Source organism: Sceloporus occidentalis, unplaced genomic scaffold (genome assembly GCF_023333645.1).
Source record: "Sceloporus occidentalis isolate IW3139 unplaced genomic scaffold, rSceOcc1.0.p SCAF_322, whole genome shotgun sequence".
Taxonomy (NCBI): domain Eukaryota; kingdom Metazoa; phylum Chordata; class Lepidosauria; order Squamata; family Phrynosomatidae; genus Sceloporus; species Sceloporus occidentalis.
Window position 1 is genome coordinate 149,453 of NW_028317302.1, and position 22,203 is coordinate 171,655.

General features: G+C 53.1%; 3 protein-coding genes across 3 annotated transcripts; 1 reads left to right on the forward strand and 2 right to left on the reverse strand.

Moving 5' to 3' along the window:
* Nucleotides 1-421: 421 nt before the first annotated feature.
* LOC149274583 (amyloid beta precursor protein binding family B member 1-like) lies at nucleotides 422-10,151 on the reverse strand. Its single transcript, XM_089505293.1, has 14 exons — nucleotides 10,123-10,151; nucleotides 9,600-9,713; nucleotides 7,028-7,680; nucleotides 6,723-6,922; nucleotides 6,262-6,344; nucleotides 5,979-6,036; nucleotides 5,709-5,834; nucleotides 5,320-5,447; nucleotides 4,958-5,072; nucleotides 4,699-4,783; nucleotides 3,882-3,965; nucleotides 3,634-3,746; nucleotides 1,339-1,515; nucleotides 422-586 (listed from the first exon to the last, which is right to left on the reverse strand). Exons 1-14 carry the CDS (start codon nucleotides 10,149-10,151, stop codon nucleotides 422-424), a joined length of 2,130 nt encoding a protein of 709 aa, XP_089361419.1.
* A 3,371-nt stretch (nucleotides 10,152-13,522) lies between these two features.
* LOC149274584 (uncharacterized) lies at nucleotides 13,523-14,650 on the forward strand. Its single transcript, XM_089505294.1, has one exon. The coding sequence runs from the start codon at nucleotides 13,523-13,525 to the stop codon at nucleotides 14,648-14,650; it is 1,128 nt and encodes a 375-aa protein (XP_089361420.1).
* A 392-nt stretch (nucleotides 14,651-15,042) lies between these two features.
* On the reverse strand, nucleotides 15,043-21,950 carry LOC149274585 (hemopexin-like). Its single transcript, XM_089505295.1, has 10 exons — nucleotides 21,886-21,950; nucleotides 21,104-21,174; nucleotides 20,432-20,509; nucleotides 19,617-19,759; nucleotides 18,296-18,449; nucleotides 17,985-18,200; nucleotides 17,543-17,659; nucleotides 16,484-16,614; nucleotides 16,184-16,328; nucleotides 15,043-15,263 (listed from the first exon to the last, which is right to left on the reverse strand). The coding sequence occupies exons 1-10, from the start codon at nucleotides 21,948-21,950 to the stop codon at nucleotides 15,043-15,045; spliced, it is 1,341 nt and encodes a 446-aa protein (XP_089361421.1).
* Nucleotides 21,951-22,203: the final 253 nt, after the last annotated feature.

Below are 22,203 nucleotides of genomic sequence, written 5' to 3' on the forward strand. Positions count from 1 at the left end.
GTGAACATAAAGCGCCATCAGAGCCTTTCTGCCCCCGACCCAGAGCTGCCCCCCGACACAGCACGCTATGGCATGAGATTATAGCAGGATATGACGGGGGTCAGCAGCATTAGTACCCCGCGGAGCCTATAGCAGGAGTGTCTATAGCGCACACACACTCACACTATCACAGACACGACTACTAACCATACCTCCCAGAGGAGGGGGAGCGGGGTGGGAACGGCAGCCCCCGAGGGCCCTATTGCCACTCAAAAGGCTTCTAGGCATCTAACGGTAACCCAGAGCCTGGAGCGCCTTGTTGTCATTACACGGGAAACACGACTTCATACAAACTGTGCTGCCCGTTTGGCCCGTGATGTTTAACGGGAGAGACCAAAAGGAAGCACAGATGAGGGGAGGACAACGGCCTAATCCCACAAGGTCACGGCGTCTGCCCTCCGGGGCGTTTGGGTTTGAAAGAGCCAAGCAGAGACTGCACTCCCCTGCGGACGCTGGAGCCCACTCTGCGAGCCACCGAGTCGGCAGGAGGAGTGGGGAGGCAGGACGAGCCCAGCGGCCGCGCATCCAGACACTTCTGATACCGCAGCTAACGAGAGGGAGGGGAGAGAGCGAGACGGGGCGCGGGGAGAGAGCGAGACAGGGCGCGGGAGAGAGAGCGAGACAGGGCGCGGGGAGAGAGGGAGACAGGGCGCGGGGAGAGAGAGTCGAGACGGGGCGCGGGGAGAGAGCGAGACGGGGCGCGGGGAGAGAGCGAGACGGGGCGCGGGGAGAGAGCGAGACGGGGCACGGGGAGAGAGAGAGAGAGCGAGACAGGGTGCGGGGAGAGAGAGCGAGACGGGGCGCGGGGAGAGAGGCATCAGACAGGAGTGTGAGATTAGGTGCAAAAGTGGAATGGGAGGGGGGATATACAGACAAGGAGGGAACAGGATGAAATGTTGTGGAGGGGAACAGCACCAGAGAGGGAATGGGGGGAAGAAGAGGAGGAGGAGGAGAGGGAAAGAGCGGGGAAGAAGAAAAAAGAGAGAGGAGCAACGGTCAGTAAAAAATAACCAAATAAACCATCACATTACAGAATTTACCGGATTATTAGAGATTATCCGACCCCAAACAAACGGATCTTTACCGGATTATTACAGAGAAACGGATCTCTACCGGATTATTACAGAGATTATCCGACCCCAAACTAACGGATCTGCACTGGGGTGTTATGACAGGAGGGTCCCTGAGATCCCAAACTCTTTATGTAAATAAATACTCCAGTGACGCGATATTAGGGTCTCTGAGCATCTCGCTGGATTTTACCGGGGACCTCAAAGGAGAACACAACGTGATCCTTACCATACAGGCGGCCTGCACCGCCTCAGACAGGTGGGCTGCGTTGGGTTCACACCAGAACATGTGACATGTAAAAATCCCCGGAGCCTCAGCCATGATGAACGCAAACGTGTGGACATCTCTTCCGACCCCCATGAACGAGAGGAACCTCACTCGGCACTCACTGAGCGTCTCCTCTGTCTGCAGTAAGGAGTAAGAACAATGACATGTCTACAGAGCAGAAGTTCATCTCCCGATGACGAGACATCCCCCAATATCACATACAGAGATCTCTCAGAGTGGAACCCCAAATACCCCCTACCAGTAAACAGAACCCAATACCACTCACACCTGCCCCGCTTCCAGTCAATGGAACATAATACCACTCACAACTCCCCAACTACCAGTCAATGGAACCCAATACCACTCACACCTCCCCAACTACCAGTCAATGGAACCCAATACCACTCACACCTCCCCAACTACCAGTAAATGGAACCCAATACCACTCACACCTCCCCAACTACCAGTCAATGGAACCCAATACCACTCACACCTCCCCAACTACCAGTCAATGGAACCCAATACCACTCACACCTCCCCAATTACCAGTAAATGGAACCCAATACCACTCACACCTCCCCAACTACCAGTCAATGGAACCCAATACCACTCACACCTCCCCAACTACCAGTCAATGGAACCCAATACCACTCACACCTGCCCCGCTACCAGTCAGCAGAAACCCCAACACCATTTGCACCAGCCCTGCTACCAGTCAATGGAACCCAATACCACTCACACCTCCCCAACTACGAGTAAATGGAACCCAATACCACTCACACCTCCCCAACTACCAGTCAATGGAACCCAATACCACTCACACCTCCCCAACTACCAGTCAATGGAACCCAATACCACTCACACCTGCCCCGCTACCAGTCAGCAGAAACCCCAACACCATTTGCACCAGCCCTGCTACCAGTCAATGGAACCCAATACCACTCACACCTGCCCCGCTTCCAGTCAATGGAACATAATACCACTCACACCTCCCCAACTACCAGTCAATGGAACCCAATACCACTCACACCTCCCCAACTACCAGTCAATGGAACCCAATACCACTCACACCTCCCCAACTACCAGTCAATGGAACCCAATACCACTCACACCTCCCCAACTACCAGTCAATGGAACCCAATACCACTCACACCTCCCCAACTACCAGTAAATGGAACCCAATACCACTCACACCTGCCCCGCTACCAGTCAGCAGAAACCCCAACACCATTTGCACCAGCCCTTCTACCAGTCAATGGAACCCAATACCACTCACACCTGCCCCGCTTCCAGTCAATGGAACATAATACCACTCACACCTCCCCAACTACCAGTCAATGGAACCCAATACCACTCACACCTCCCCAACTACCAGTCAATGGAACCCAATACCACTCACACCTCCCCAACTACCAGTCAATGGAACCCAATACCACTCACACCTCCCCAACTACCAGTCAATGGAACCCAATACCACTCACACCTCCCCAACTACCAGTCAATGGAACCCAATACCACTCACACCTCCCCAACTACCAGTAAATGGAACCCAATACCACTCACACCTCCCCAACTACCAGTCAATGGAACCCAATACCACTCACACCTCCCCAACTACCAGTCAATGGAACCCAATACCACTCACACCTCCCCAACTACCAGTCAATGGAACCCAATACCACTCACACCTCCCCAACTACCAGTAAATGGAACCCAATACCACTCACACCTCCCCAACTACCAGTCAATGGAACCCAATACCACTCACACCTCCCCAACTACCAGTCAATGGAACCCAATACCACTCACACCTCCCCAACTACCAGTCAATGGAACCCAATACCACTCACACCTGCCCCGCTACCAGTCAGCAGAAACCCCAACACCATTTGCACCAGCCCTGCTACCAGTCAATGGAACCCAATACCACTCACACCTGCCCCGCTTCCAGTCAATGGAACATAATACCACTCACACCTCCCCAACTACCAGTCAATGGAACCCAATACCACTCACACCTCCCCAACTACCAGTCAATGGAACCCAATACCACTCACACCTCCCCAACTACCAGTCAATGGAACCCAATACCACTCACACCTGCCCCGCTACCAGTCAGCAGAAACCCCAACACCATTTGCACCAGCCCTGCTACCAGTCAATGGAACCCAATACCACTCACACCTGCCCCGCTACCAGTCAGCAGAAACCACAACACAACAACCCCTGACGCCAGTCACCAATTCAGCCCTGTACCTGCTGGCTTATTATGGTGACTGTGGCTGAGGCTACATTGATGGTCACGGGAATCCAGTTGGATTTACAGGTGCTGAGAGCTGTCTGCAGGGTGTCATTAATGACGTCCATTCCTGAAAGAGACGGCATCTGTGAGACACGCAGACACATATCTGGAGAGCATCAGCCACAAGGACTCCGCGTCTGTCACCAACATGACCTCTGACGGGTTCCCACAGACAGAGCAGAAGTCAGATCCATGAACTCACCAACAGGTCTAGCGACGGGAACGCATCCCAGATAGAAGACATGAAAGCCCTGAACCAGATCATTCTTTGGAGCAGGAAACTCAACTGTGGAGTGCAGACAAATATGGCTGAAGTGGAGATGGAGCCCGAGATACACAGAGCGCAAAGAGGGCGGGGGCCAGACAGAGGCGGCGCAAAGAGGGCAGGGGCCAGAGAGAGGCGGCGCAAAGAGGGCAGGGGCCAGAGAGAGGCGGCGCAAAGAGGGCAGGGGCCAGAGGGAGGCGGCACAAAGAGGCCGGGGGCCAGAGGGAGGCGGCACAAAGAAGGCAGGCGGGGGCCAGAGGCAGGCGGCGCAAAGAGGGCAGGAGCCAGAGGGAGGCGGCGCAAAGAGGGCGGGAGCCAGAGGGAGGCGGCGCAAAGAGGGCGGGAGCCAGAGGGAGGCGGCGCAAAGAGGGCGGGAGCCAGAGGCAGGCGGCGCAAAGAGGGCGGGAGCCAGAGGCAGGCGGCGCAAAGAGGGCGGGAGCCAGAGGCAGGCGGCGCAAAGAGGGCGGGAGCCAGAGGCAGGCGGCGCAAAGAGGGCGGGAGCCGGCGCAAAGAGGGCGAGAGCCAGAGGCAGGCGGCGCAAAGAGGGCGGGAGCCAGAGGCAGGCGGCGCAAAGAGGGCGGGAGCCAGAGGCAGGCGGCGCAAAGAGGGCGGGAGCCAGAGGCAGGCGGCGCAAAGAGGGCGGGAGCCAGAGGCAGGCGGGGCAAAGAGGGCGCGAGCCAGAGGCAGGCGGGGCAAAGAGGGCGCGAGCCAGAGGCAGGCGGCACAAAGAGGCACACAAAGCCAATGTAAGTACCTTGAAAAGGTATATCCACCAATCTGGACTGATCCAAAAACAGGCCGTCCATTATAGAGCGAGTGCTTCGTCTCTCAGCCATTATCTGAAAGGAGAGAGTAGAGTGCAGCGACGGCAAAGAAAATCCTTCCCGAGACGCTGGTGACCGGCAAACAACCGATAGAATCTGACAAAACCCAGAAAAATGTCCGCCCCAGCCAGGGTTTAAGCCGAGGATTTAAAACCAGAGATGCCGTGCACGGGCTGGAGCGTTACTCACCCGAGAGCAGACCCCGTGAAGCGCCGTCGCTATGGCTTTGGCCGGCGCCTCGCAGCGGAACACGTGGCATTTCAGCAACTGGGTCAACTTGTCTCTCGCTACATAAGCAAAGTCTCTGCGGGGAGATCAGAAAACGGACAGGAATGCGGGAGACTGACGGACATTTCACGGCCCCCGCGGCCCCCCATAATCCAAATCACTCAGTATGAACATGCATGTTTAACGTACCTCTCCCTGCGTCCATCAGCAGCGTGAAATGCACAAGAACACAGAAAAGATACTTAAAAGCACAAAAAAGTCTGCATCGCACACAGGGGCTCCAGGGGGCCACAAACAATCCCCTCCCCAGGACCATCTCTCACCTGCCGTCGTCTCTCCCCACTCCCCACACGCGGATGCTGACAATCGGCTGGGAGTGGAGCAGATTCTGACCCGAAGGGTCAAAGAGATTCAGCGAGTCCTGATCCAGAACCAGCAGCATGTCCTGGCCCTGAGAGACGACAGCACCTAAATTACCAGAAATGCACCCAACGGCGGGGGGGAGACGGGCGTGGGGGGGGGGCAGACAGGCAGTTTTAATACACATAATGTGGCGGCTGAGGGTATCGCAGGAGAAGCGACGATGTCTGCTGACAAGACACCGGAATACCTGCAGGGATCGGGGGGGGGGGGGGGGGGTCGGTTCAGTGATCAGCCGGTGACATATAAACCTGCGACGATGCGTGTGCGTCATGTGACACGCGGATCTCACCTGCGTCAGGCTCTGCGTATGAAGCGATAACTGGCGGATACAGCCGTTTACTGCAACGCTGCTCTTCCCGGGAGCCAAATCGTCTTCTGTCATCTCAACCCATCCGAGGGACTGCACGGCGAAACTCTGAAAGAGACAGACCACCAGAAACACCGGTAAGCAGGAAAACGAGGGGAGGCGAGGGGGGAAACGAGGGGAGGCGAGGGGGGGGGAAACGAGGGGAGGCAAGGACGGCGTGACGTACAGATGGGCCGACAGACGGACACAAACCTGCGCGCTGGGATCACTCGCCAGATGAGACTCCTTTTCATCCTCAGGCTGCGAGGAGCTGGTAAAAGATACAAGGATTAGAGAGCAGCCCGAATGGAAACCAGCAGCGCCGCGCTGGGACCGGCGGTGAGAATGACGCCGCGCTGGGACCGGCGGTGAGAATGGGTATTAGGAGGGGAGCGGGCGGCACCAATCAACAAAGTGCATCAGTTGGAAAACACTGAGGTCTGCTGGCGACTAAATGACCCGGGACCCCCCACACGGTGAAACCCACCACACTCACCTAATGCTCATGGAGCTCACGTGTAAAGCTGCGTCCTCCAGATCATTCCTGCTGACGTCAGAGAAGTCCTCCTGCGACATGGCCTGGGGAGGAATAAAATCGCTAGCGTATTGACACAGAGCAGCGCGGGGCGCAGGCACGTCCATATCTAGCGCCAGTTTAGCAGCATTATTTGGCAAAAAAGGCAGATCTGGGTTGGATCGCAGAATCCAAAACCTTGACAATGTATTAATACTGCCCCCTCCTCAAAAAAGTACGGGTATACCAAATGAGCACGGGCGTGAGTGTGAGCACGGGCGTGAGTGTGAGCACAGGTGTGGAGGGTTAGTAAAAAATGTAAATAAAGATCTATAGGCGTAAATCAGGGCGGGTTCACAGATATTCCAGTGAAATTCCATTTTTTTTTTACACGTTTTATGTATGAAAGCAATTTCTTACCCCCCCAAACGCAGACTTCTTACCTCCAGCTCCTCCGTGGGGGTCTGCTCCATGGACGGGGCGTACACCTTATGCTCCCCATTGCAGAAATCGGACGGGGGCTCCCACTGAGTGGTCCCGGTGGGAACGTGCCAGTAATACGTCCCCGAAGTGTCCTGCACCCTCATCCACCCCGAGGGCAAATCCGAGTCGGTCTCCATGGAGTTCCGTGTCCAGAAGCAATCTGTCGGGAGTTAATGAAGACCACGCTGGTACAGGAGCCCTGAGACGCACCAGACCCCCCACGAGCAGCCCCCTTACGCCACCGCTAGCACCACCGCTCTCCTACCTGTGTCATCCGGCGAGCCGTAGGACGGGCTTCCCTGGGACAGCGTCGCCCAGCTAGAATCCTCATCACTCCCAGCCGTGTTCCTCATTCCAAACAGCAGACTGGCGCTGCGGCCCCCCTCCCTCGGACCTTCGGCGGACTCTTTGCCGCCGCTCTCCTGCGCGGCCAGTAAGTCGGAGCTGGGTTCGGACATTTCGGTGGTGATGGGGTCGGTCAGCTCGCTGCGGCCGGGGGTCAGGTCCTCCTCGTCGTCGTCGTCTCGCTCCTGGATAAGCAGAGGAGAGCCGTGTCGGGCACTCAGGTTGGCGCAGTTCAGAGCCTCGACGTCTCCCAGGTGCGTCTCCTTTTCATCCTTCTCCTGGTTCCGATTGGCCCAGTCCTTGTTGCCGCTCTCGGGATCCGGGTTGCAGTTCTGGTCTTCCTTCCCATTCTCCGCCGCTTTGCGCAGCTGGTTCTGACCTTCTTTCAGCCACTTGGGGTTGGGGCGGTCAGTGGGAGCCCCGCCGCCGAGTTCGGCGCTGACCAGGTCGGCGTGGCTGTAGATCTGCCGGCTCTTGGGCGACAGGAGGTCATGGTGAGACGAGAGAAGGCTGAGAGTGAGTGCGGACGCTGGGCTCTTCTCACTCAGAGATCCCGACATGGTCACCGAGGAGCTGAGACAAAGAGACGCCAGCTGGAGTTAATCCTCAGATAGGAGCTGCGCATGGGGAGGATCGGCTGCCCCGGGGATACTCGGCGCGGCTTACAGCAAGGGGGGGATACTAGGCGACGCTTACCGCGAGGGGGGGATACCTGGCGACGCTTACCGCGAGGGGGGATACTCGGCGACGCTTACCGCGAGGGGGGGATACTCGGCAACGCTTACCGCGAGGGGGGATACTCGCCGACGCTTACCGCGAGGGGGGGATACTCGGCGACGCTTACCGCGAGGGGGGAATACCCGGCGACGCTTACCGCGAGGGGGGGATACCCGGCGACGCTTACCGCGAGGGGGGGATACCCGGCGACGCTTACCGCGAGGGGGGATACTCGGCGACGCTTACCGCGAGGGGGGAATACCCGGCGACGCTTACCGCGAGGGGGGGATACCCGGCGACGCTTACCGCGAGGGGGGGATACCCGGCGACGCTTACCGCGAGGGGGGATACTCGGCGACGCTTACCGCGAGGGGGGGATACTCGGCGACGCTTACCGCGAGGGGGGGATACCCGGCGACGCTTACCGCGAGGGGGGGATACCCGGCGACGCTTACCGCGAAGGGGGGGAACTCAGCACCGCTTACCGCGAAGGGGGGGAAACTCAGCACCGCTTACCGCGAAGGGGGGGATACTCACATCGGGGTATCTGCTCGTGTCTGGAGAGGAGAAGCGCTCACGTTACACAAAGAACTGCCCTGATTGGCTTAGAATGAGTGACACTCACCTGATAAGTGGAGGAGGAGCCGCTCATCCTCTGGGGAGACAGACAGACCCTGCAACGAGACAAAGTTCTTCTCAGCGAGGCACCGACATGCGCAGCAGCGCAGAGTAACGAGGAGCTTCATGTAACAGAATGTATTCATCCTGTATGTAGGGTGCAGAGATACTACTCCCCCCGGGCCGGGCAGCCCAGACGCCGCCGACATCGTTACAAACAGATCCCGACCACGCAGGTTTTGGGTAAAATACCGCATTCCTGTGACCATTTATTGATATTTCTGTGAGCCGGGATTTCCCTGACCGAGTGGCACGAGGATCATATACTGGGATCTGCCCCTCCTGGGGTATATTCCTAGAGGTACACTGCCCTTATGCATTTATATTTACATGCCGGGATCTGCCCCTCCTGGGGTATATTCCTAGAGGTACACTGCCCGTATGCATTAATATTTACATGCCGGGATCTGCCCCTCCTGGGGTATATTCCTAGAGGTACACTGCCCGTATGCATTTATATTTACATGCCGGGATCTGCCCCTCCTGGGGTATATTCCTAGAGGTACACTGCCCTTATGCATTTATATTTACATGCCGGGATCTGCCCCTCCTGGGGTATATTCCTAGAGGTACACTGCCCGTATGCATTTATATTTACATGCCGGGATCTGCCCCTCCTGGGGTATATTCCTAGAGGTACACTGCCCTTATGCATTTATATTTGGATACTGGGATCTGCCCCCTCCTGGGGTATATTCCTAGAGGTACACTGCCCTTATGCATTTATATTTGGATACTGGGATCTGCCCCCTCCTGGGGTATATTCCTAGAGGTACACTGCCCTTATGCATTTATATTTGGATACTGGGATCTGCCCCCTCCTGGGGTATATTCCTAGAGGTACACTGCCCTTATGCATTTATATTTAGATACTGGGATCTGCCCCCTCCTGGGGTATATTCCCCAGCTTTTTATGTGAATCTACCCCTCCCGCTGTAATTCTTACCAGTAAATTGCCCCTATAGGTAAATGTTTACTAGAAGCAGGCCTCTCCCGGGGTATATTCCTAAATATTAACTGCCCCTAATGACGTTTATTAATACCTCTCGGTGTACAGTCCTAGCGGTACGGGACACACATAGCGGATCTCCGCTCACCTGATCACTTCCGCTTCCTTCGATCCCGTTATCTCCTCTGCCCAGCCCTGACTGGCACCGCCGCACTTCCGCTGCATGATGACGCACTTCCGGTCGTCAGCTCCAAGCCGCCATCTTGTGAAGGGAAAGAAGTAGAAATCAGTGCGTTCTAAAGATAGAAATCAATGGCAAGAGACCAATGAAGCAAATTATTATTATTATTATTATTATTATTATTTATTGTAATTAAAATGAAGGTATTTAAAAAAAAAAACTAAAAAAAAGTGTGAACCTTATTTTTCCATATGCCCCACCCATGCATGTTTCCCTCGCTTTATTAGTCTCTATCGCTTCTGCTTGGAGACCGTTACACTTATCTACCACCCTCTCAGTAAAGTAAAACTTCCTTGCCCTTCCAAGGCCCATCACCCTGTTACCCCTGGGTCGCTTTGTGTATATGCCCGGTAATCACTTATTTTATCCCTGGGGTACCTATTGTGTAATCCCCTCCACTCCTCTTTCTAGATTGTAAGCTCCTTGTTACATGATGTACTGCTTGTCCTGCTTACCCATTGTACAGCGCTAAGGAATATGGCGGTGCTATATAAAGCAATTTATAATAAAATTACTTAGACTGCCGTCTTTTCTGAAGAAAATCCATCCTCCCTGCTAGGTCACCCTCATCCTCCCCACTCGGTCACTCCGTCCTCCCCGCTCGGTCACTCCGTCCTCCCCTCTAAGTCACCCTCATCCTCCCCGCTAGGTCACCCTCATCCTCCCCGCTCGGTCACTCCGTCCTCCCTGCTAGGTCACCCTCATCCTCCCCGCTCGGTCACTCTGTCCTCCCTGCTAGGTCACTCCGTCCTCCCTGCTAGGTCACCCTCATCCTCCACGCTCGGTCACTGTGTCCTCCTCGCTCAGTCACTCCGTCCTACCCGCTCGGTCACTCCGTCCTACCCGCTCGGTCACTCCATCCTCCCCGCTAGGTCACCCCCATCCTCCACGCTAGGTCACCCCCATCCTCCACGCTAGGTCACCCCCATCCTCCCCGCTAGGTCATCCTCATCCTCCCCGCTAGGACACGCTCATCCTCCCCGCTAGGTCACTCCATCCTCCACGCTAGGTCACCGTCATCTTCCCCGCTCGGTCACCCTCATCCTCCCCACTCGGTCACCCTCATCCTCCCCGCTCGGTCACTCCATCCTCCCCGCTCGGTCACTCCATCCTCCCCACTCGGTCACCCTCATCCTCCCCACTCGGTCACCCTCATCCTCCTCGCTCGGTCACTCCATCCTCCCGCTCGGTCACTCCATCCTCCCCACTCGGTCACCCTCATCCTCCCCGCTCGGTCACTCCATCCTCCCCGCTCGGTCACTCCATCCTCCCCGCTCGGTCACCCTCATCCTCCCCGCTCGGTCACCCTCATCCTCCCCGCTCGGTCACTCTGTCCTGCAGTTTAGCTGGATTGTTCTGATTATTTTCTTATTATTCAGATGGAGAGGGGAGAGATGCTGAGGTGAAGGGATGGAGGTCACGGGGAGATGGGAAGTGGGACGAGATGCCCTATTAGAGTGAGAAAGAGAACAAGGAACTCCAGGGCAGAAACAGATGAGGAGGGAGAGAAAGAGGCATCATGGGAGGTTAGAGGACGTTGGAGAGATACGGCGACCGGACGGCGACGCCGCGGCGGTGACTTTGTAATGTCTTTGCATTGTTTTTTTCACCTCGCCCCGCCGTGGGTTTTCCTCGTCCCCTGGGCTGACAGCCAATCAGAAGCCGCTCTGTTATTTCTGTGTTACCTGCTCTCAGCCTCTGATAAGAGAGCGATAACTGCTAGAAAATTCACCTGCGATCAACAGACGCAGCCTGATCACAGGACTGACCAGGGACAACTGCCCCGACCAATCACACGACTGACCAGGGACAACTGCCCCGACCGATCACAGGACTGACCAGGGACAACTGCCTCGACCAATCACAGGACTGACCAGGGACAACTGCCCCGACCGATCACAGGACTGACCAAGGACAACTGCCCCGACCAATCACACGACTGACCAGGGACAACTGCCCCGACCAATCACACGACTGACCAGGGACAACTGCCCCGACCGATCACAGGACTGACCAGGGACAACTGCCCCGACCGATCACAGGACTGACCAGGGACAACTGCCCCGACCGATCACAGGACTGACCAGGGACAACTGCCTCGACCAATCACAGGACTGACCAGGGACAACTGCCCCGATCGATCACAGGACTGACCAAGGACAACTGCTCCGACCGATCACAGGACTGACCAGGGACAACTGCCCCGACCGATCACAGGACTGACCAGGGACAACTGCTCCGACCGATCACAGGACTGACCAGGGACAACTGCCCCGACCGATCACAGGACTGACCAGGGACAACTGCCCCGACCGATCACAGGACTGACCAGGGACAACTGCCCCGACCGATCACAGGACTGACCAGGGACAGGGTTTATCAGCCATCATAGAAATCCACCCCATCAGTGCCCAGGAGAATTTATCAGGAATAAGGAATAAAGGTGAGGATAGGATGTATACACAGGTATGGGATGGGGTGACGGTATAACGTCAGGTAGTTGGTGGGTTCAGGGTATATAGGCAGGTAGGAGTGGGCTGTTGGTATATAGAAAGGTAGTGGGTGGTTGAGGGTATAGACACAGGTAAGGGGTGATCTAAGGTTGGTAGGGTTGGGCTGGGGGTATATAAGCTGGTAGGGTTGGGCTGGGGGTATATAAGCAGGTAGGGTTGGACTGGGGGTATATAAGCAGGTAGGGTTGGACTGGGGTATATAAGCAGGTAGAGTGGGCTGAGGGTATATATAGAAAGGTAGAGTGGGATGGGGTATATAGGCAGGAAGGGTAGGGTGAGTGGAGGGTATTTCATCTGGTAGGGGATGGCCTGGGTATATATAGGCAGGTAGGGTTGGGTGGAGGTATATAGAAAGGTAAAGTGGGCTGAGGGTATATAGAAAGGTAGAGTGGGCTGGGGGTATATAGGTAGGTGGGGTAAGGTGAGCAGAGGGTATTTCATCTGGGTGGTTTTGGGTTGCGGTTCTATAGATAGGTAGATGGTGGGCTGGGGGTATATAGGCAGGTAGGGTTTGGCTGGGGGTATATAGGCAGGTAGGGTTTGGCTGGGGGTAAATGTGGTTGCAGTTATAAAGACAGGTAGGGTGTTGCTGGGGGTATATAAGCAGGTAGGTTTGGGTTGCGGTTATATAGGCAGGTAGGGTTGGCTGGGGGTATATAGGCAGGTAGGGTTGGCTGGGGCTATATAAGCAGATAGGTTTGGGTTGCGGTTATATAGACAGGTAGTTGGGGGGCTGGGGGTATATAGGCAGGTAGGGTGTTGCTGGGGGTATATAAGCAGGTAGGTTTGGGTTGCGGTTATATAGACAGGTAGTTGGGGGGCTGGGGGTATATAGGTAGGTGGGGTAGGGTGAGCAGAGGGTATTTCATCTGGGTGGTTTTGGGTTGCGGTTCTATAGATAGGTAGATGGTGGGCTGGGGGTATATAGGCAGGTAGGGTTTGGCTGGGGTATATAGGCAGGTAGGGTGTTGCTGGGGGTAGATAGGCAGGTAGGGTTTGGCTGGGGGTAAATGTGGTTGCAGTTATAAAGACAGGTAGGGTGTTGCTGGGGGTATATAAGCAGGTAGGTTTGGGTTGCGGTCATATAGACAGAGAGTTGGGGGACTGGGGGGTTTATAGGCAGATATGGGGTTAGCAGTATAGAGACAGGCAGAGGCTCTGTGGATGTGGGTTGTGGGCTCGTAGATTATGCGATCCATCGCTGGTGGGGGGTCGTAGGTGGTGCGCGTGGTAATTTATAGGGCGTTCTATGAAGGGCATGTCTCGCTGTCTTTGTTTTACATGTTTTGTGTCTTCTTCAGGATTTCTGAGCTGATCATGGCTCTGTTTGGGAAGGCGTGGGAGTCGGTGGGCTTCCTTCAGTCTGTGAACGCTCTTGTCATGGGGACCGTGGCTCAAATTAAGGGCTTGGCCACTCCTGAAGAGACCGAGTTTGTGAAGAAACACCTGGAGTCTATTGACAAGGAGCTGGCGGCAGGAAAAGGCTTGATGAGGGACAACGATGTGACCAGATGTGAAGATGACATCACGGTGGTCTACCAGCAGCTGGGTTCTGTGGTCCGAGCAGGGAAGTCTTACTCAGACAAGGAGAAGGAAGTCTTCTTACAGTATGTGCAGGACTACAAGATCGACAGACAGCTGAACGCTCTCTACAACCGTCTGCTGGGAGTGTCCGTCCTGGCAGATCAGATCACCCTCCTGCAGCAGGTTATTCGAGACCACCGCCCGCGCCGCTGGCAAATGATTGCCTTCTGCCAAAAGGTCAACTTTGTCCTGGGCACGGGCTTACTGTGTCTGTTCGTCCACGGATCCCTGACCGGCCGCGACACTCAACTGATGATCAGCAGATGGACAGAAAAAATGACCGTTCTTTATCGGAGAATGGAGGAAACGTCGAAAGACTGCGCGGCGTATTTCAAGGAGCAGGCCCAGGAAGACGTGGAGACCTTCCTGACGGCAAACGAGTCCCTGACCGACCGTGAAAAAGCCGAAGCCATCTTCAAGGTGATGGGGAAGAATTACGACTGGCTGCGTTGGGCAGTGATGGTGTCCCAACCACCCTCGGAGAAGCCTGGGGAGGTCTTAGTGAAGGGGAACCACATCTCAGTGCGGGGGGCTTGTGGGACCCAGGTCGTGATGTCTTACAGCGAGAACCCTGTGTCCTTGGACAAAGTTAAAACGAATCAGTTGATTGGTGACCTGGAATGGAAAATTCCAAACCCCCCTCCAGATGTCTACGCCAACATCGAGGCCGAGCCCAGCTACGCCAAGCGATACTTGGCCCAACGGATGTTGCAGAAGCTGTCTGAAGGTTTGGGCAAGGGGATCACCATCCACACCGTGCCGGGGAGCCTGGAAATGATGGGGAACTTTCCCCCGGCCTCTTTTGTGTTATACGAGTACAAGCACCGCATGGCATCCGGCACGGTCTGCATCTTTGGGTGAAAATGCTTGGTGTTGATCGTTGTTGGTTTTCTAATATTTTATCCAATAAATCTTCCTGCGCTAAGAGTCGCGTATGCTTTATTGTTGCGTGGATACATTCATGTTATAGAATAGGGACTGATTCCAAATGAAATGCATTGGGCGAGGACGTGGTCTCAGAGAATGTGTTGGAAACGAATGGGGGGCCAATTAAATAGACAGTTACCAAAAGAAATTACGCGTGAGGCCTGTTATCACTCATTTATTGCTACATGTTCCCAGTACAATACAAACACGGCAAGCTGTGCGCCACGTGACTCGGTGAGAATGACAGCAAGTAACACGGCTGGGGGGGGCAGAGAGGGCTGCCAACATCTTAGCAGATATCTCCACGTCGGCCCAACGTAGACAATCTAACAATCAAAGAAATTAACAGAGATGTTTCCTGGTTTGGGCCACTGAGACGAGGTCAGCAGCTGCCCCACGTTAAGGTAGTGGTAATAGACTGGCCCCTGGAAGAGGTAGATCCCGTGAGTGTTACACATAGCGCTGTCCACCTGAGTGTGAGCGATGACCTTCTCCTCTCCAGGAACTCGTGGGGTCTTCTTGAGATCCACCATCTGCAGCTTGTTACCTGAGGACATGGAGGAGGGGACACTTCATACACATTGGTCATGAGCATGAGTGGGCAGGGCTGGGGAGAAGCAGCGGGGGGTGGGGGGGTATAATGACACTGACCTGTGATAATCACCCAGACAACACTGAGGACAACAAGTGATCACGGTATACACAACATATTATATACCATTATATACATATATATATATATATACCATATACATATAATATACCGTTATACGACCCGTATACATATTATATACCGTTATACGGCCCGTATACATATAATATACCGTTATACGACCCGTATACGTATTATATACCGTTATACGGCCCGTATACATATACTGTTATACGGCCTATATACATATAATATACCGTTATACGGCCTGTATACATATAATATACCGTTATACGGCCCGTATACATATTCCATCCTGTTATATGGCCCATATACATATACCGTTATACGGCCTATATACATATAATATACCGTTATACAGCCCGTATACATATTCCATCCTGTTATATGGCCCGCATACATATTATATAACGTTATATGGCCCATATACATATACAGTTATACAGCCTATAGACATATAATATACCGTTATACGACCCGTATACATTTTAAATACCGTAATACGGCCTGCATACATAATATATACCGTTATATGGCCCGTATACATATTATATACCGTTATACGGCCCGTATACATATTATATACCGTTATATGGCCCGTATACATATAATATACCGTTATACGGCCCGTATACATATAATATACCGTTATACTGCTCGTACACATATTATATACCGTTATACATTATTGGCTGTTATCCGCCCATATATTTATTATCCAACTGTTAAAACCCCTGAGCTGCCATTCTGTGCCCTGTTATTCCTCCCCTGTGTGTCTGTTGGCTCACACTCACCTTTGATAACATATAGTTCACTGGAGAGGGGGCAGGTGAAGGCAGCGTCCACCTCTGTTAACCCCAGCTCTTCCTGCAGAGATTTGGGATACCCCAGAACCGGGACGTAGATCTGGTCCGTTAAATAAATAATCACCTGAGATCCCTGAGGGAGAGGAGGAATAAAATGTGATATTTACACACAGTACCCCTTCTGCACCCCACTGCATGCTGTGTGCACACCTTCTGCCCCCCACTTCACTCTGTGTGTACCCCTTCTGCCCCGTATACCCCCAGCTGTGTCTTAGACTCTCTTTATACCTGAATGAAGTACATCTTATTCTCCCAGTTAAAGACAGTGTCCACTGGGCCCTGCAGGGTCCTCCAGGTGTGATTCAGGGGCCACGCGTGCCATCCATCTTTACTGCTGTCCACACGGAAATACCAGCCGCCTGCATAAACAGAAAGAGGTAATTCGGGCCCCAAGAAACATTATTATCTACCATTCCCTCTCACTCCACACACATTATTATCTGCCATTCCCTCGCACTCCACACACATTATTATTTGCCATTCCCTCACACTTCACGCACATTATCTGTCATTCCCTCGGACTCCACGCTCATTATTATCTGCCATTCCCTTGCACATTACTATCTGCCATTCCCTCGCACTCCATGCACCTTATCTGCCATTCCCTCGCACTCCATACAGATTATCTGCCATTCCCTCGCACTACACGCTCATTATCTGCCATTCCCTCGCACTCTATATACATTATCTGCCATTCCCTCACACTCCATACAGATTATCTGCCATTCCCTCGCTGTTGGTTGAATTAATGGTCGAATTCTCCTCAGAAAGAGTTTTCCTTTATTTAGATCATGTGCATAATCGAGACAACACACAAAAGTCGAAGCGTTGTCTAATTACATGTTTGAATTACAGGGTTTATATAACCTCTTATCTACTTCTAATAGCATGCATCATTATGATTGGTTACTTTTCAAGCAGGTTACGCCTCTTTAAGCTGCATTAATTAAAAATGGCCCAGACTTGACCCTTTGCACACACATATATATATATATATATATATATATATATATATATATATAGAATAACATAGAGTAGGCGTGTTGGCGGGAACTCGTGCATATATCACAGACTAGACATTCCCTGCTTTCTGATGTATTTGTCGGGAATAATATTTACGATAACATAAGCATTTTTCTAACACTCGCACTCCATGCTCATTATCTGCCCTTCCCTCGCACGCCGCGCTCATTATCTGCCCTTCCCTCGCACGCCACGCTCATTATTGTCTGCCATTCCCTCGCACTCCACACACATCACTAAAACGCATTCAGATACAATCATCACCTCGAAATGCGTAGGTCCTTCCTTTATCATCAGAGGAGAATGCCTCGAACGGTCGGCCGCTGCAGCGGTTCTTGATTGACGCGAAGGTGGCGTTTCTCATGGCGGCTTCTCCATGACCTGCCGGGTGGTGGAGAGGGGGAGAAAGTCAAAGCTGGTGAGAATGATAAAGGAAGCACTTAAACCAAGAGAGAGAGAAAGGAAGAGATGAAGGGGTGACTCAGAAAGAGAAAGAGTTAGAGAGAGGGGTCTAGTGTTTAAAGGAGGAAAAGAGATCTAACGGAAAAGAGAGAGATCTAGCGACACAGAAATCTAGCGAGACAAAGAGATCTACAGAACAGAAAGAGATTTAGCACTACAAAGAGAGAGATGATCCTCTGAGTGAGGAAGGTGAGTGGAGGGTGGAAGGAATGAGTGTGAGAGGGATGTTCAGCCTCTTTCTCACCTCTTCCGGGACAGCTCACGAAGTAATCTCTCGTGTCCAGAAGTCTCGGTGACAGCACCTCTCCGCTCACCGGGTCAAACCGAGTAAAGTTGGTGCTTTTGAAGCAGTAATATCTCTCCAGCCAGCGGACGGCGGCTGTGCAGTTACCCAGCGCCGTCCAACGCCGCTCCTTCACGGGGGGCACTTCATGGGGGCTGTACACGTAGACCTTGCCACCTGGGGGCAATATGTTATACATGTAATACCACGTTCTCATAGACTGCTCACTGGGTAATAGAGCTGTCTCTCTCACACGCATGTCACTCAGTCACCTTTAAAGAAAATGACGCTGTCTGTCTTGCACTCCCCAGAGTGACACTCCACTGCAGCATCCAGATTGTCGGGAACCCCTGGGAACTCCTGGCTGATGGGCCGCGGGTATCCGGATACCGGGCGGCCCTCAAAAAAACTCCACACGCGGCTTCCCTGGAATTACAGAAAGAGAGACGCAGCAAAGAGTGAGCTTAGCGTGTAGGGATGGCGTGTAGTGACTGAATGTAAGCTGTGGCCTGAGTATTATTATTATTATACTTTATTTATAAAGCGCCGACAGATTCCGCAGCGCTGTACAAAGAAAATGATACAGATGTTGAGTAGAGGAATAGGGTGTGTGTGGGAGCTGTGGTGTAAGTACAGGAATCGGGTTTATGGGGGTCTATATGTAGATGGGGGGGTGTATATGGATAGATGGCTGTATATCGGGGTGTATATGGATAGATGGCTGTATATTGGGGGTGTATATGGATAGATGGCTGTATATCAGGGTGTATATGGATAGATGGCTGTATATCGGGGTGTATATGGATAGATGGCTGTATATTGGGGGTGTATATGGATAGATGGCTGTATATCAGGGTGTATATGGATAGATGGCTGTATATCAGGGTGTATATGGATAGATGGCTGTATATCGGGGTGTATTTGGATAGATGGTTGTATATTTGGGGTGTATATGGATAGATGGCTGTATATTTGGGGTGTATATGGATAGATGGCTGTATATCAGGGTGTATATGGATAGATGGCTGTATATCGGGGTGTATATGGACAGATGGCTGTATATCGGGGTGTATATGGATAGATGGCTGTATATCAGGGTGTATATGGACAGATGGCTGTATATCAGGGTGTATATGGACAGGTGGCTGTATATCGGGGTGTATATGGACAGGTGGCTGTATATCGGGGTGTATATGGACAGATGGCTGTTTATCGGGATGTATATGGACAGATGGCTGTTTATCGGGATGTATATGGACAGATGGCTGTATATTGGGGTGTATATGGATAGACGGCTGTATATTGGGGTGTATATGGATAGATGGCTGTATATCGGGGTGTATATGGATAGATGGCTGTATATCGGTGTGTATATGGATAGATGGCTGTATATCGGGGTGTATATGGATAGATGGCTGTATATTGGGGTGTATATGGATAGACGGCTGTATATCGGGGTGTATATGGATAGACGGCTGTATATCGGGGTGTATATGGACAGATGGCTGTATATTGGTGTGTATATGGATAGATGGCTGTATATTGGGGGTGTATATGGACAGATGGCTGTATATCGGGGTGTGCTTGTGTTACCTTGAAGACGTAGGTCCTCTGGTGGAGCTGGGGTTGCTCCTTGTTGTGAATCCGGAACGCCGCGTCCACCGGACCCGTCAGCCCCGGCCACGTCTCATTAATGTACTGAGCTTTGCCTCGGAATCCGGTCCACACGAAGGAGTCTGTGGGGCCCCCGGAGTGACCCCGAGACACACGGATTATTATATAACTAAACCGCCACAAACCCACCCACCGCACCGCTTAGTTAAACTGTAATATGAATACAGGTTAGGGGCCCCATGTATATTATATACAGCGCCGGGGCATTAGGAAGCTGTCGGCTGCTCAGTAGGAAGTTCAGCTCAATTCAGCCAGGGATTGGAAAGGCCATTGCATCCCCAGGAATCGGATTTAAAGGGACAGGGCGGAGTTACAGGGGAGGACTAGCACATTCTGGCCTGGGGGGCACGTAAAGCCAAGTGGCCCCTTGCCCTCCCCTATGATACTCACTGGCACATGGACTCACACATGCTGCACATACTTATTCTAACACACACTCTAATGGGGAGGAATAATCCTACAGATCCTCCGCACAGGAAGTTTAGATGGCTGTTCCCATGGGATACACATGGAGGGGGCAGGGTTAATGTATATATATATATATATGATATTGAATGGGATTATTTAGTGGACATGTGACAGATCCCATATAGCGCCCCCTGCAGCCTCGGAGGAACCGGAGCACCAGCTTTGGGGTCTTGACCTGGAATAGGGCAATTTATTAACCCTGTAGTGTCAGCCAGGCCCCCTGGATTAGTGTGCGGGGTCCCGGGTGTCGCGCCTGCGCAAGTTACCTCTGAAGTAATGCATCACTCCCTGATCGTCTAACGTCATCGCTCCAAATCCTTCCTCCGCGCAGCGATCGGCCGGGTCTGAGAGACAGAGCGAGAACTTCGATCGCTACAACATGACACCGCGCATTGTGGGGGTCTCTCTGCGGGGGTCTCTCTGCAGGGGTCTCTCTGCGGGGGTCTCACTGTGCTGTCACCGTGCCCTGCGGGGGGTCTCTCTGCGGGGGTCTCACTGTGCTGTCACCGCGCCCTGCGGGGGGTCTCTCTGCGCTGTCACTGCGCCCTGCGGGGGTCTCTCTGCGATGTCACCGCGCCCTGTGGGGGTCTCTCTGTGGGGGTCTCACTGCAGTCTGGGTACCGGGGGTCTCACTGCAGTCTGGGTACCGGAGGTCTCGCTGTGGGGGTCTCACTGCAGTCTGGGTACCAGGGGTCTCACTGCAGTCTGGGTACCTGGGGTCTCACTGTGGGGGTCTCACTGCAGTCTGGGTACCAGGGTCTCACTTTGGGGGTCTCACTGCAGTCTGGGTACCAGGGGTCTCACTGTGGGGGTCTCACTGCAGTGTGGGTACCGGGGGTCTCACTGCGGGGGTCTCACTGCAGTCTGGGTACCAGGGGTCTCACTGTGGGGGTCTCACTGCAGTGTGGGTACCGGGGGTCTCACTGCGGGGGTCTCACCTGTTGCATTAGTATTTGTCTCATTAATATGGAGCCGGTTGGATCCTTTATCATCTGGTTTCCCTTTAATCCTAAAAGAGAAAAATATCCTCTCATTACTGGAGACATTTACAGCCGCGATGTGACCCCCCCAGTACCAAACCCCACGGAAAAACCTTTACCACCTCTGCTGGGAGGCTGTTCCACTTATCTACCACCCTCTCAGTAAAGTAAAACTTCCTTGCATTCCATCTCTAGTGTTAGTTTACGGTCTCTCGTTGTAACTTTTCCCTTTTTAAATAAATTTACTCCTGTCCTTTATTAACCCCTTTATGCATTTAAATGTCACCCCCCCTTTCCTTTCTCCTATTCCCTCTCTCACTTATTTCTCTCTTTTCCATCCCCACTCTCTCTCTGCTCTCCAGGTCTCTCTCCAATCCCCTCTATGCCTTCTCTCCCCCAATCTCTCTTTCCCATCTTCTCTCCCATCCCCTCTCTCCCCATCTCTCTCTCCCATCCCCTCTCTTTCTTCTCTCTTGCGGCAGGTAAGTAGCAGCTACTGGCCTGACCCCCATATCCACGTCCTACGCAGGAACTCGTTTTCAAAAAGGGCTCCCAGGGGTGTTGGACTCCTGGCCCCCGAGGGCCACAAACAGACCAGGATGTCTGAACACCAGTGATTTAAATCCGTTACAGTCTCTCATGTTGGGATATCCTGGCCCGGCTGTGGCCCTCGAGGCCTGGAGTTTGACACGCTTGCTCTATACATTACCCATACACACTCACACTCACGCTTTACTCACAGTGGGTACGAGACACCAAGAGACAACAGACAGATGAAAGCGCTGACTGCGAGACGTCTGGCCATCTTCATGAACTTGGAGGTGTGTGGCAAACAGAGTGACAGCTCCAGACCCTGAGTGTGTCTCTGAGTGACAGCTCCAGACCCTGAGTGTGTCTCTGAGTGAGAGCTCCAGACCCTGAGTGTGTCTCTGAGTGACAGCTCGAGATTGAGTGAATTTAGCAGACTTTATACCCAGGGAATGACAACAAACCGTCACATCCCAGAAGTTTGTTGCACAATTCTGACCGGTCCGGCTTCCCATAAACTCCGTCTGCCA